This window comes from Mytilus trossulus, chromosome 2, assembly GCF_036588685.1.
Source record: "Mytilus trossulus isolate FHL-02 chromosome 2, PNRI_Mtr1.1.1.hap1, whole genome shotgun sequence".
In the NCBI taxonomy this organism is placed as follows: Eukaryota; Metazoa; Mollusca; class Bivalvia; order Mytilida; family Mytilidae; genus Mytilus; species Mytilus trossulus.
In genome coordinates, this window is record NC_086374.1 from 1,854,977 (window position 1) to 1,867,401 (window position 12,425).

Sequence of the window (12,425 nt, forward strand, 5' to 3'; positions counted from 1 at the left end):
ATCTCCTGCTCAACGTAGAGCATATTCGCAATTCAGATGTGGGGTTGCACCCATACGAATCGAAACCGGGCGCTTCGAACATTTACCAATGCATGAACGGACTTGCTTTATGTGTGAAAGTAAAACTGAAACTGAGGAACATGTACTAATTGAATGTCCGCTTTATGACGATTTAAGGAACGAACTTTTTGAATATATAAACAGTGTAGATGAGAACTTTAATATGTTAACGAACCGTGATAAACTGTCTTTTGTGTTGGGATGTCAAAACGTTAATGTTATTTACAAATGTGCCAAAACCTGCAAATCTATTTTAGACAGAAGGAGACGTTTTTTATATCGATAAAAAAAATTAAGACTGTAAAGTTATTTAAAGTTTTTAGAAATTTTAACAGTACATATACATAGTTTTATAAAGTCCTTTTATTCATTTATGAAATTTTACTTTTTGTCTCTCATAATTCTTTTAAGAATGGCATTAATATATATTTATGTTTTTATGATATATGTAAATATTGTATTGTGTATATTAATGGTGAGACGTTAATAAACTATCTATCTCTATCTCTATCTATCAAAATTGGAATCTTTTGATTACAAAACATTTTGGATCGTTAGTGGCGACCAAGGTTTCCTAAAGCTTTTAGGTCTAAAAGTTGCACACCATCATCATATTTTGGCAAAGTGTCCAAAATAGGCCTACTTTGGAAAATATTATATACTACTTAAGAAAAGAACTGATTTATTAAGCATCGGACCAAATTGTGACCTTTTTAGTGTTTTATATTGATATTTAAGGCTATGTTGTGCTTTAAGTGGGTTATAAGTGAACCTTGTCCTTTGATTTGAAAGTTAATGAAAAGATGATACATAGGATAATGAGGACATACATATGTAGAATTGATGACGAAGGATAAAGAAGTTATTGCAAAAATTAATAGAAAGGTAAAAGTCAAATATAAACGTTGGAAAACATTAAAACCAAAGGGATTTAAAAATTGTGTTAAATAAGTGATATTTATACTTATGTAGACGAGCCTTTAGTAGGATATTGCAGTAGAAGATTCAGGGGTCGTAGAGGGCGTACACCTCCTCTACTTTCACTTTTTTACATTATTATTTTACGTGATTTTAGCCAAAAAAAGGTCCAAAATTTGTTTGCCCCGCTCAAATAATTTCTATAATCTACGCCCCGCTTTTATAAATTCCTGGATCAGCCCCTGAATTGAAAATATCATATATATTGTACTAATCGGGGGACGCCTTTTGTATCATTAAAATGGAACTAATAAACACCAATTCAAATACGTCGAAAGGGTAGCAGAAATAACACACAAAAATGATAGAACAACATGCCTCTCTAAACACCAAGCCAATATATTATAACTACTCTCGAAAACAGTAATACAAACAACGAACAGCACATTTCCTGAGATACTGACTTGATTTGAACATTTTTGTTTTGCCACTTCGCATACTGCGTACTAAATACATATATTATAATGTAAGTATTTAAGAAACTATAAAAGCTATCTTAAGCAATAATATATTGTATGATAATATATGTATGTGTCCATAAGAAACAGGTTGTGAACCTTAACCTGTGTCACAGGTCAAATATTTATCAATCAATTCAAATATCCCTGGACACATTAACGGTAAGAATACTTGTTGTTTTGTAAAAATCTAGAATCAACAATTATAGCCAAGTTTATACTATAATTAATTATTCATTTATATATTTTAATTAATTTTGTTTATTTATATATTGACTTTTTTTTACATTATTATTTTATTCATTTATTTATTTATTTTATTGTTTTTATTTTTTTCTATTTTACAAACTGATTTACAAGTTTTACGTGTCATCTCATTTTCTTGAACTTGAATAGCAATTATAAAAAATGCTTCAGATAGTAACAACGTCTTTCTTCAAATGCTCTGCCATCAACTATCGTGTTAGAGGGATAAGTTGTTATATAGAAGTCCCTGTGGGTTTATTATTAAAAGTAATTGTTTGCTATAATATTATGTAAAATAATATATCTTAATGTCTAGAATAGACAGGTTGTGAACCTAAGTCACTCGTCAAATATGTATCACCTGGATAGAACAACGGTAAGAACATTTGTAGTAGTGAAAAAGAGCTGAATCAACAATTATGTCCTTACACGTACGTACGTCATTTATTTATTTATTTATTCATTTGTTAATTAATTTCTAATAAATTCTTTTTTTTTTAATTTTTAAATACTGTAATTGTACAAATAAAAATACAGAGTTAATGTCTTGTGTCTATCTGTACGTGGAATTTTAATGGTTCATTATAAATGTTCAAATATTCTCACAAAAATCTGATGCACGCTTGTCATGTAATTGTCGATGTCTATGATGATACTTACATGTATACGTAAAACATATTCAGATATTTAAAACAGAAATTCCAAACCATATTTTGAAAAAGAATAAACTTATAAAGAAATATACATGTAGATATATATATATTTAAGCTAGTACGATACATATCCAATGCTATATCTATAAGTGTGAGACATGCACAGATAATAATTAAGAAAGTCGGTAATATTTTCAAGATTATCAACGTATACGGTATTTACATTTGTTTTTGTCTAAACCGACAATGCTTACTACGCCTCGGTGTAATATCATCACAACAATGACATATTCTGTTGTGCGTAGCCCCCTCATTTTGTCCATAAAAAGGTTATTAAGATGTTCTATATGTATTAACACATTAATCAATATGTCTATTACTCCCACTCATCAATTATTTGTAATATTACAAATTTTGACAATTAGAAATTGTTCAATTGTCCAATATGTACGAATAAATGTAAGGTTTTTGTATGTGTGTGTGGTGGTGGTGGTTTGGGGGGGAGGAGGGTAATTGCGCTATGAGCTTTATGAACTATAACAAACGACAGACAGATAGACTTAATAAACAGAAAACCAAAATAAAAACAGTTTAGAGGGATCAGTACATCAGTACTATAACTTTAATTGTAGTCTTTAGACAATTTAAAACAATTTTGTAGCATAGTACATATAAAACAATTTAATATTATCTTGTTGTAAGATATTAATTATTACAACTTAATGCATTCTTGTATTATGCTTTAAACTTCCGACATTGACGAATGCTTTCGGCAATATGTAAATACGTTCCAATATAATTAATTTATAAACCGAACATATAAAAATCGTAAAAGTTAACATACTGATTGATTTCTCCAGACGATATCAGGTTTGTACACGTTTACAAATTTCTTTTTTTTTATAATCTGACGCTGAATTTAGGCCCTTTGAACAGAATACTTTTACTCATGACTAGCAAACACCTCTCTGAGTATTGTCATAGCAATGAATGATTTCGGAATAGAGGTATTGTCATAGCAATGAATGATTTCGGAATAGAGGTATTGTCATAGCAATGAATGATTTCGGAATAGAGGCAAAGATAAAGGAATATAACCTTGCACATCTGTGCCATTTTTAACGATAACACTTTTTTGTCTTTTTTATTTTTTGCTTTTGTCTATTCTTTTTTATTGTTCTTCGTATTTTGACCATATTCATTTTATTATTTGTGTCTAGAAATGAGTAAAAAGTGCTTATAGGTCAGTAGTGTTATCTTATAAACCATAGTTTTGGTCATTCGTGTCATGGAAGTATCATAGATAACTCATCCACCGTAGTATATTTAAACGGGATATAGGATAACTGTGTCGATTTTTTCCTTTAAACGGAGCTCTACATTGTACCCTTTCGATTCTATTAGACAGCATTACTAAATCTATTCGGAATGGTATAAACTATGTTCGTAAAAGTATAGTTCCAGTTTAAAATATATTTTAATGAAGTTACTAAGGAAAACTTAAACAACGTCCAGACAAATCGGTAATTTTGGATTTGTATCATAGCGAATAAAGAAGTCTGCCGTGTAAGTTCAAGCACTTTATATTACCATTTGTATTTTGATAACATTATTTTTATAAAATATTAATATGGCATTGCAATAGTAAGTGATGGTCACCCTCAAATCAAAATGTTCAAAGCAAGATATATGTTATATATGCTCATGTTTTCATACCTTGTGTCTCCCTACTAAATAACAAAGTTCTCTGAACTTAGAGAACACTAACATCCTGAGTCAGGTAAAACCGTCAAACCACGTGACAAGAATATCACTTTAAGGGATCAAAATTGATCATTTTATGGAAATTTAATAAAAAAAAAATGAAACAACCAAAGACAATATGTACCGATTATCAGGTTATCTGCATGTTGATATCGTAAAATATCAGCTTCGAGACATAATATGAAGCTTTTTGTCTAGTGAGCGTAGCGAACGAGATCAAAATGTCTTCATATTATGTCAAGCAGCTGATATTTTACAATATCAATATGCAGATAATCTGATAATCAATTTATCGGGCTATATTTGCGTGTTTAAGAAGTGTTTTCTTTGTTTCACCAGCACACAAAAGATGACTTGATAAGTTCGGGTCAAAGTTATTAACGTCGGTTCAAACATTATGACGTCGCTGATATGTCCGGGTGAAAGTTATTAAGGCCGGGTCAACGTATTTGACGTCACAAAGACATAATACGGAATAATATTAAGAGCTGAACAGAGTGATATAGACAGTGGGACGACCGATAAACTTGAACAAACACCTCCTTTAGATATTCACATTACCTTTATTTACATATGCTTGCGTATAAAATTAAGTTCTAAAATTCGGCCAGTAACGTTTGATTTGTGTTTGTATTTTCTTTTTTCTCATTGTTGGTGTTATTGTGTCTTTCTTATATTTCTTATAAAGTATATGATAAACCAGAAAGTAGTAGCATGCATTAAAAAACTAATTCTAATGCAACAACGTTTGTAACGTTAATTTTGATTGGTTAACATCACTTATTTACATGGCATCGATCGACAATTGATGCTATGGAACGTTAGCGCAAGCGCAGACGGCTAATGTCAGATTTTAAATATATGTGTTAAAGTTGTTTTCTGACAGTTTCATTCGAATGGAGAATAAACATTTGCGCGAGATAACAAAATTGTATAAGGTATTGAATAATACAAATGATTTAGCTAGCTTATCATATAAGGGAAAAGCCATTATGTCAAAGATTGATTCATACTTTAAAGGCTTGATTTCGTTTATTTCAGAGAATGCCCCACAATCTAGGATGGACGAAACTGTTAGTAAAAATGTCGGGTGTGATTATGGTAGCGTGTAGCTTACTATACCTGACACGATCTCAGATATTACACTATGAAGGTACAAATAATAGACAGAAACCCGATATTTCAGTGAAATCGAGGTTAAGACAACTATACAAAGAACAAACGCCAAGTAATATTCCACTTGATTATACATTTATTGACAATAGCTGGAAATTATCTAAATTGTGTAAACCATATAAAATGTTCTTAAATAAGAGTGATTTTCCTTTGGTTAGATATACGTCAGACGCTGGTAGCGTGAAAATATTTACACACTCTTTAGACGATGGAATATCATCTATAATAAACAGAACAGGTGCTTTTGAAGGGAAGACCATCAACCGAATATTATATGAGTTGAGGCTAGATCCACATTTAAATTTAATTGATATAGGAACAAATATTGGACAGCATTCTATAGCTGCAGCATTAATCGGGCGTGATTCGATTGCAATCGACGCTGCAAAATCAAATATCGAACACGTATGTGCGTCTGCCGATTATCTAAATATTGGATCGCGAATAACATTGATTCATAATATTTTGTCCGATACGCATGGGCAAAGGGAGTTCCGGTACAGTGCCAGCAATAGTGATTTCGGATCTATACATGTTGATTCTGATGGAATATGGGACAAAATGAAGAAACAATACAATGGATATTTTAGTAATAACACAGTCAAACAAAATTCCGTTACATTAGATGATCTATTAAACCTTCCACAGATGCATAAGTTTAAAAAGGTGTTTGTTAAACTGGATGTTGAGGGTCACGAACACAGGGTGCTTTTAGGTGGAAAAGAATTTTTCAAAAGACTAGATGTACATGGTATAATAATGGAATGGGCGTGGCATGTTAAACGACAGTCAGCAGACATAATAAAATCTTTTATGACTGAATGGAAATTCAAACCATTTAAGATATCCGAAACTAAAGAGTTTGATCTAAGTGCTATACATTCTGACCAGTGGCCACAAGATGTTCTCTGGCTTCCATTAAAGTATTTAAAATTTTGAACAAATAGTTATAATTATATAACACTCGTTTTAACACAACGTCAATAGCTACCAAAAGCCAGTATACAACGTAAGGTAATATAAGAAAGACAAATAAAAAGTTCACAAAAAAAAACTGCACAAAAATAGTAACACAGAAAACACTAATCCCTTCAAACAAATAAAAACACTTTTTTGTATGGATTTGCAGTTTAACAGCAATAATGAAATCCTTCCTTTGAAATCAGCTGATGCTTTATTAAATTCTAGACATTTCAAACTTATCAACTGTTTTTAAATATACATTTTTGGACAAGATATAAACAAAACCAACTATTATATACAGAGACGACAAAGACATTTACAAATAATATAACAAAATACCTAACCAAGAACTAAACTAAAGACTATAGAAGTTGATATATAAAATATACTGTGATATGCAGTCACTGATATTAGAGCGAAGGGCGGATTGTATTTTCATTGTTTGCTTTTTCTTAAGTACACTGCTATTACAGATTTCAATACTTTACTGCACTGTTCGAACATTAATTTCCTTGTAAAAACACAATCGGGAAATATTAAAGCCAAGCCCTTAGTAAGAAAAAAGCAAACAAAAATCTCCAATAGCAACAGCAGTGTTCTGAGACTACATTTACAACAATCGTAGTACCCAATGGTTTATCCGCAATTATTTTGTTTTGGAAGGTGTCAATATTGGTTAAAACTAGACTTGATTCTTGGTGATGAAATGTAATACATTTAATTGATGAAGATGTTCACTTTCCACTATGGTAGATGATCTTAAATTTACTCTGAACGAGGAAATATAAAAATAGAAACAACACCGAACTCCAAAGTGACACTTCCGAAGTTTACATGTTACATACAATGTGATTATTCTTAATTTTATAAAGACCAGTTTACCTTTTAATGAACTTGTTACATTTTGAAGGCGTTGATATTTTTTATCTAATCTTCTGGATGATGGTAAACAGACAAGACGAAGAATGCCAGTCGTTAGCCAAACAATTCCCACTGAAAAATGATGTAACATGCTATAGTGAGACAGAATAAACCTACGAGAAACGAAAACAAAATATGAAATATGTATAAGTTCATGTAGATTTAATATTTCGTGAGTGAAAAATAGTTAGTCGACTACTTAAATCTTTGCATTTGTTATAATGTTTTATTTCTTTCAGCGAAACGGGAGATAACTCGATTATTTTTTTAAATATCATTCACAACAGCCCTACTAAAGAGCAGAAGAAGTTTGAGTATCATGCTAGGGCGTCTGGTTGTGATGTTCCTTGGGGTAATAATGGAGTTAATATTCATAACTGAAAATAAACATGCAACCAATGGGCACAATAAGCCCCACCAGCATACCAATCAACTTTAATACTTTAAACTTTACAGCGCTGAATTCATCCCAATTATTTGGTATCTGATTTGTTTCATTGACAATCATATCACACAATTATAATGATTTATAATTTCAAATCCGTAAGTGATATATGAATTCAAATCTCAATATCCCGTGCATAAATTATTCACGTTTTTCATTTACTAATTATCCCCACAATAATAAATAGACTTATAGTTAATGGTCATTTGAAGGGCATCTTTCAAACACTTGCAGCACACGTCTTCTTTACATATTTGTTTATTTTCGTAGTGATTTAGATTGTAACACAATGTTGACTTGCGTACACATATTTTGAAATTTTTACTAATTATGGCTGTTTCTTGTTTTGTTCATATTGTTGTCAATATAAAGAAATTTTAAATTAAATAGGTTTAATCCACTATTTTTTATATAAGGAATTGCCTGTTTGATGACAGTTGTTTTCTATTTGTTTAATGTGTTTGAGCTTTTGATTTTCCCATTTGATAAGTAAATTTTCGTTGAGATTTTATTTGGAGTTTTCTTTTTTTGTTTATTTGCATTATTCTATAGTTAAGTTCTCTGATTGAATATATATATATATATATATATATAAATATACTGTATTTCTGATTTTCATAATAATAAACTTGTTATTAATTAGTATAAAATTAAGAATGGAAATGGGGAATGTATCAAAGATAGTACAACCCGACCATAGAAAAAACAACAGCAGAAGGTCACGTAACAGTAAAAAACAACATGCTTAAAGCGACGCGAAAGATACAAAAAAGATATTCAAAATCATAAGTCGAAAATTAACTGACAACACCATGGCTAAAAAAAAACATACAAACAACAGTACAAAAACACAACAATACAAATCCCACCAAAAATTGGTAGTGATCTCAGGTGTTCCAGAAGGGTAAGTCTATCCAGCTTCACATGTGGCACCCGTCGTGTTGCTCATGATAGTACTAAACCAGAAAGGAGAAGTCAATTTGGTAGGTCACTTTCATGAAATTGTGGACAGGATTGTAGTAAATACATTTTGGAACATATCCGTTATCCTGTGTGAAACGGATATTCTATAACGACCAACTAACTCGAAATTACGTCCCAAAAAATTACGAAGGGATGATTTCAACTTCAACACTTGGAACTCTTGACCTGATAGCTTCCTGGTTAGCAACAGCCTGTTATCAAGCAAAACATAAACGAAAATATTAACCCTTGACTACCGTATCAACGGGGAGATATATACTCCGTATGCAGACGCTTCTGCAATGTTGCTTCGTGGGAGGTTCACAATTTGGAAGCTGTAAAGTCATTTGTCAATTTCTAAATGTAATACAATTTTACATTAAATTCAAACTTGAATATAATACTGATAAAATTTCAATATTAGGTATTTTAATTTAGTCCAAGCTGAATTGTCACTTTTGTTTGTGAAATGGTGTTGTTATTCGAAACATGCCGATAAGATATTTGAAACGTTTATTGCGCATGTCTATCCTGTTACATCCATTTCTTGCGAAGAAGAATTACATCCGTTTTGATAATTTGTTGTTTTTTTGCAGAGAGATAGTATTTCTTTTCTCATTTTTCTGCTCATGGTAATGTAAATTATAAAATTTGATAGACATCCCAATAAAATAAAAATTCTGATACCTTCCACCAAAAATGCAAATGTCATAAATCTGTTCCAATACGAACCATTAACTAGATCTGTATACTTTACAATTAAGCCAGCAAGAACACGTTGGCAGTTTACCACTAACGATATAGAGACGTCTGTATTGTCAATAATATTGATAATAAAACCACCTGCTATGTACTTCACACAAAACCATAAATACAAAATCAGTTGTGGTACCTCCGATAACAGAAACACCAAGAGGACGATAACTATCATTATCACCGATCGTCTTTCCTGTTTTCTTTGTTCTGTCATCCGACCTCGGAATTGGTTGGTGATCAATTTATAACTGATGAATATTGTTGACATTATCATTATGAGACAACAACATGCGAGTATTAACGTCTGGATCAAGAGGTAATATATTGACGTGTATTCCAACACACCAGAGGACGCCATTAGCATTGCACACTTGCCCTCAAATTGTTCTCCATTTTGTAAATTAATTGCAAAATGGCGAGGAAAACTGATAATGATTGGTAATAAAAAAGTTAACATGCTCCAAATGATTGTTTTTCTTTTAGTCAGATGATATTTTGTCCAAAATGGATATTGTATTGCTAAAACCTTTTGTATCCCCAGGCTGGTGGTCATCATGTAGGCTATGGTATGGAATGTCATGGATAATATCGACAAATGTACAGCTATAGAACAGAAGGGGTATGACAAATCACAAATTTGACAATCACAACTGATGTCATACTGGCATTCATATTGTGAGTGAAACAAAGGTTCAAGTCCATAAGACGCAAATGTTGTAATACCATCAGCTACAGTCAGTCCCTGCATAAGTATTGTTGCAGGAGAAACCAAGTTTTTACGACTCAATATTAAAAACGTTGCAATGTTAAATACGATAGATACATATGCAATAATATATCCTACAGTAATAACGTCCAATAAATATAAATGCTTATCTAAAGGAAATTGGTAGATAAAATATCCCATCACAAAATATCGTTTACGAAGATTGAATAATAAATTTTAGTCAGTCATATTTTCATATCTATAGTATCATATTGCATGGTCTCTATTATTCTCTTAGAGCCAAAGTTATAATACTTCAATCAAATTCAAATTTGGTAGGATAAGTGGTTCAACTAAAATCGTATATATATATGCATGATTATTGATAATGGAATGGTCATTTGAATTTAAATCCCATTTCCAATGATTATTTGATATCAATGAATTATCTGCAAAATCTTTTCAACTGCAGGTCACTGTAGGTGAATTCATTAACCATAAAAGTAAATTACTAATGTACTTAAGGAAAACAAGGCTATGGTATCTTAACATATCTTTCTGCTCGGAGGTCTTTCGCTGTGAATGGTTTCGGGTTGCTTCCCTTCAGTAGTGAAAACATAGTCAGACGTAAATGGTTGAGATACGAAAGCACTTAATTTTTTTATGTGGAGAGAGAGCTGTTTTATAACAAAATGGGCCTGAGTTTGAATCGCAGAGGAACCATTGTATATTTTTTTTTAGAATCAGGGTTTCCCCTCGAATGAGCGAGTTTAAATCTTACAAAAAAAGAGACGAAAAATACCAGAGGGATATTCTTACTCGAAAAAAAACTGATACTAGTAATGCTATGACTAAAAAAGAAAAAGGCCTACTAGGTTGAACTCAGGTGCTCCAGATGAATAAGCAGACCCTTCTCCATATGCGGCATCCAATGGGTTGTCCAATTGGGTATATCACATACGAGAAAATGGGAAGGGATTAGAGGTACGACACTTGGAAAAAAGTAACATCACAAAAATACCGCACTCCGAGAAAAATTCAATCGTAGAGTCTCTAATGAATCAAACAGCAAAACAAATCAAACGATTGGACAACAACTGTCATATTAGAAAAATATAGAAAATAAATGCCATAAAATATCTTATCAACTGGGAGATATATTTTCCTATGCAGGCGCTGCTAGAATGTTGCTAAATGGAAAGTTCACAATTAGGATGCTGAAATCATCGCTTTGTCGTAATTTTTTTAATCAACTGACACTAATTGTTATTTATTATGTATGAGACAAACTTTAACGTATCTTTATCTCAAGTTCAATGGGATAGATGAGATTCCCGAAAAGTTCCTGTACAAAGTCAGCCTCATATAAATAAAAGAAAAGGCCGATAAGAACAGGACACACTTGATTCCCATTGGAATGCCGATTGTTTGTTGAAAAAACACACCCCAAGCGTAACAAATATGTTTTCAATCAAGAGATAAAACATCTTTATAATGTCAGTTTCAGTGTATAATTTGTTTGAATCGAAATATTTTATTACAAAATAAGATTTGTCCCTCAGAACAAGATACTTTTTCCAACGTTGGACCTTATTTTTATGAAAGAAAGTAGGACCAACATCTTCAGTTTGTCTTTTATTTTGGAATGAGGAATATTTGTGTAAAATGCTTAAAATTTTTAATACTATTGTGAGATAAAAAGTCTTATATTGTATGGATTTTAAAATACATAATTCCCGTCACCTCTAGAATTGACAGTGTCACATTAACGTTGAAGCCCTGGTTTGATTGCGGACAACAAAAATGTGTTAATAATTTAAAAAGAGATTTCGGATTTTTATAAAGACCCAGCATAAACCGTTGTTTGTAAGGAACAAACATGAATTGCTGAAATGAATTGTCATTGATATGGTTATATTTATAAATTTATTGTTGACAAATTTTCTACCTCAGACATAGATTACCATAGCTGTATTTGGCAAAACTTTTAGGAATTTTGGACCTCAATCCTCTTCAACTTCATATTTTATTTGGCCTTTTTAACTATTTTGGATTCTAGCATCAATGATGAGTCTTTTGTAGACGAAACTCACGTCTGACGTATATACTTAATTTATTCCAGGTATCTATGATGAGTTTATTTACAACTACTGGGTCGATGGCACTGCTGGTGGAGATTTTTTTCCCCGAGGGTATCACAAGCCCAGTAGTCAGCCCTTTTTGTGCTGACATGAATTGTCATTGATATGGCTGTATTTACTGTTTACAAATTTTTAAATTTTTTGAAAAACTAAGACTTTTCTACCTCAGGCATAGATTACCTTAGCTGAATTTGG

General features: G+C 31.6%; 1 protein-coding gene across 1 annotated transcript; it reads left to right on the forward strand.

Moving 5' to 3' along the window:
- The first annotated feature begins 1,652 nt into the window (after nucleotides 1-1,652).
- Nucleotides 1,653-7,693, forward strand: LOC134706227 (uncharacterized). Its single transcript, XM_063564974.1, has 3 exons — nucleotides 1,653-1,658; nucleotides 2,059-2,118; nucleotides 5,201-7,693. Exons 2-3 carry the CDS (start codon nucleotides 2,095-2,097, stop codon nucleotides 6,272-6,274), a joined length of 1,098 nt encoding a protein of 365 aa, XP_063421044.1. The 5' UTR covers nucleotides 1,653-1,658; nucleotides 2,059-2,094; the 3' UTR covers nucleotides 6,275-7,693.
- The last annotated feature ends 4,732 nt before the right edge of the window (nucleotides 7,694-12,425 follow it).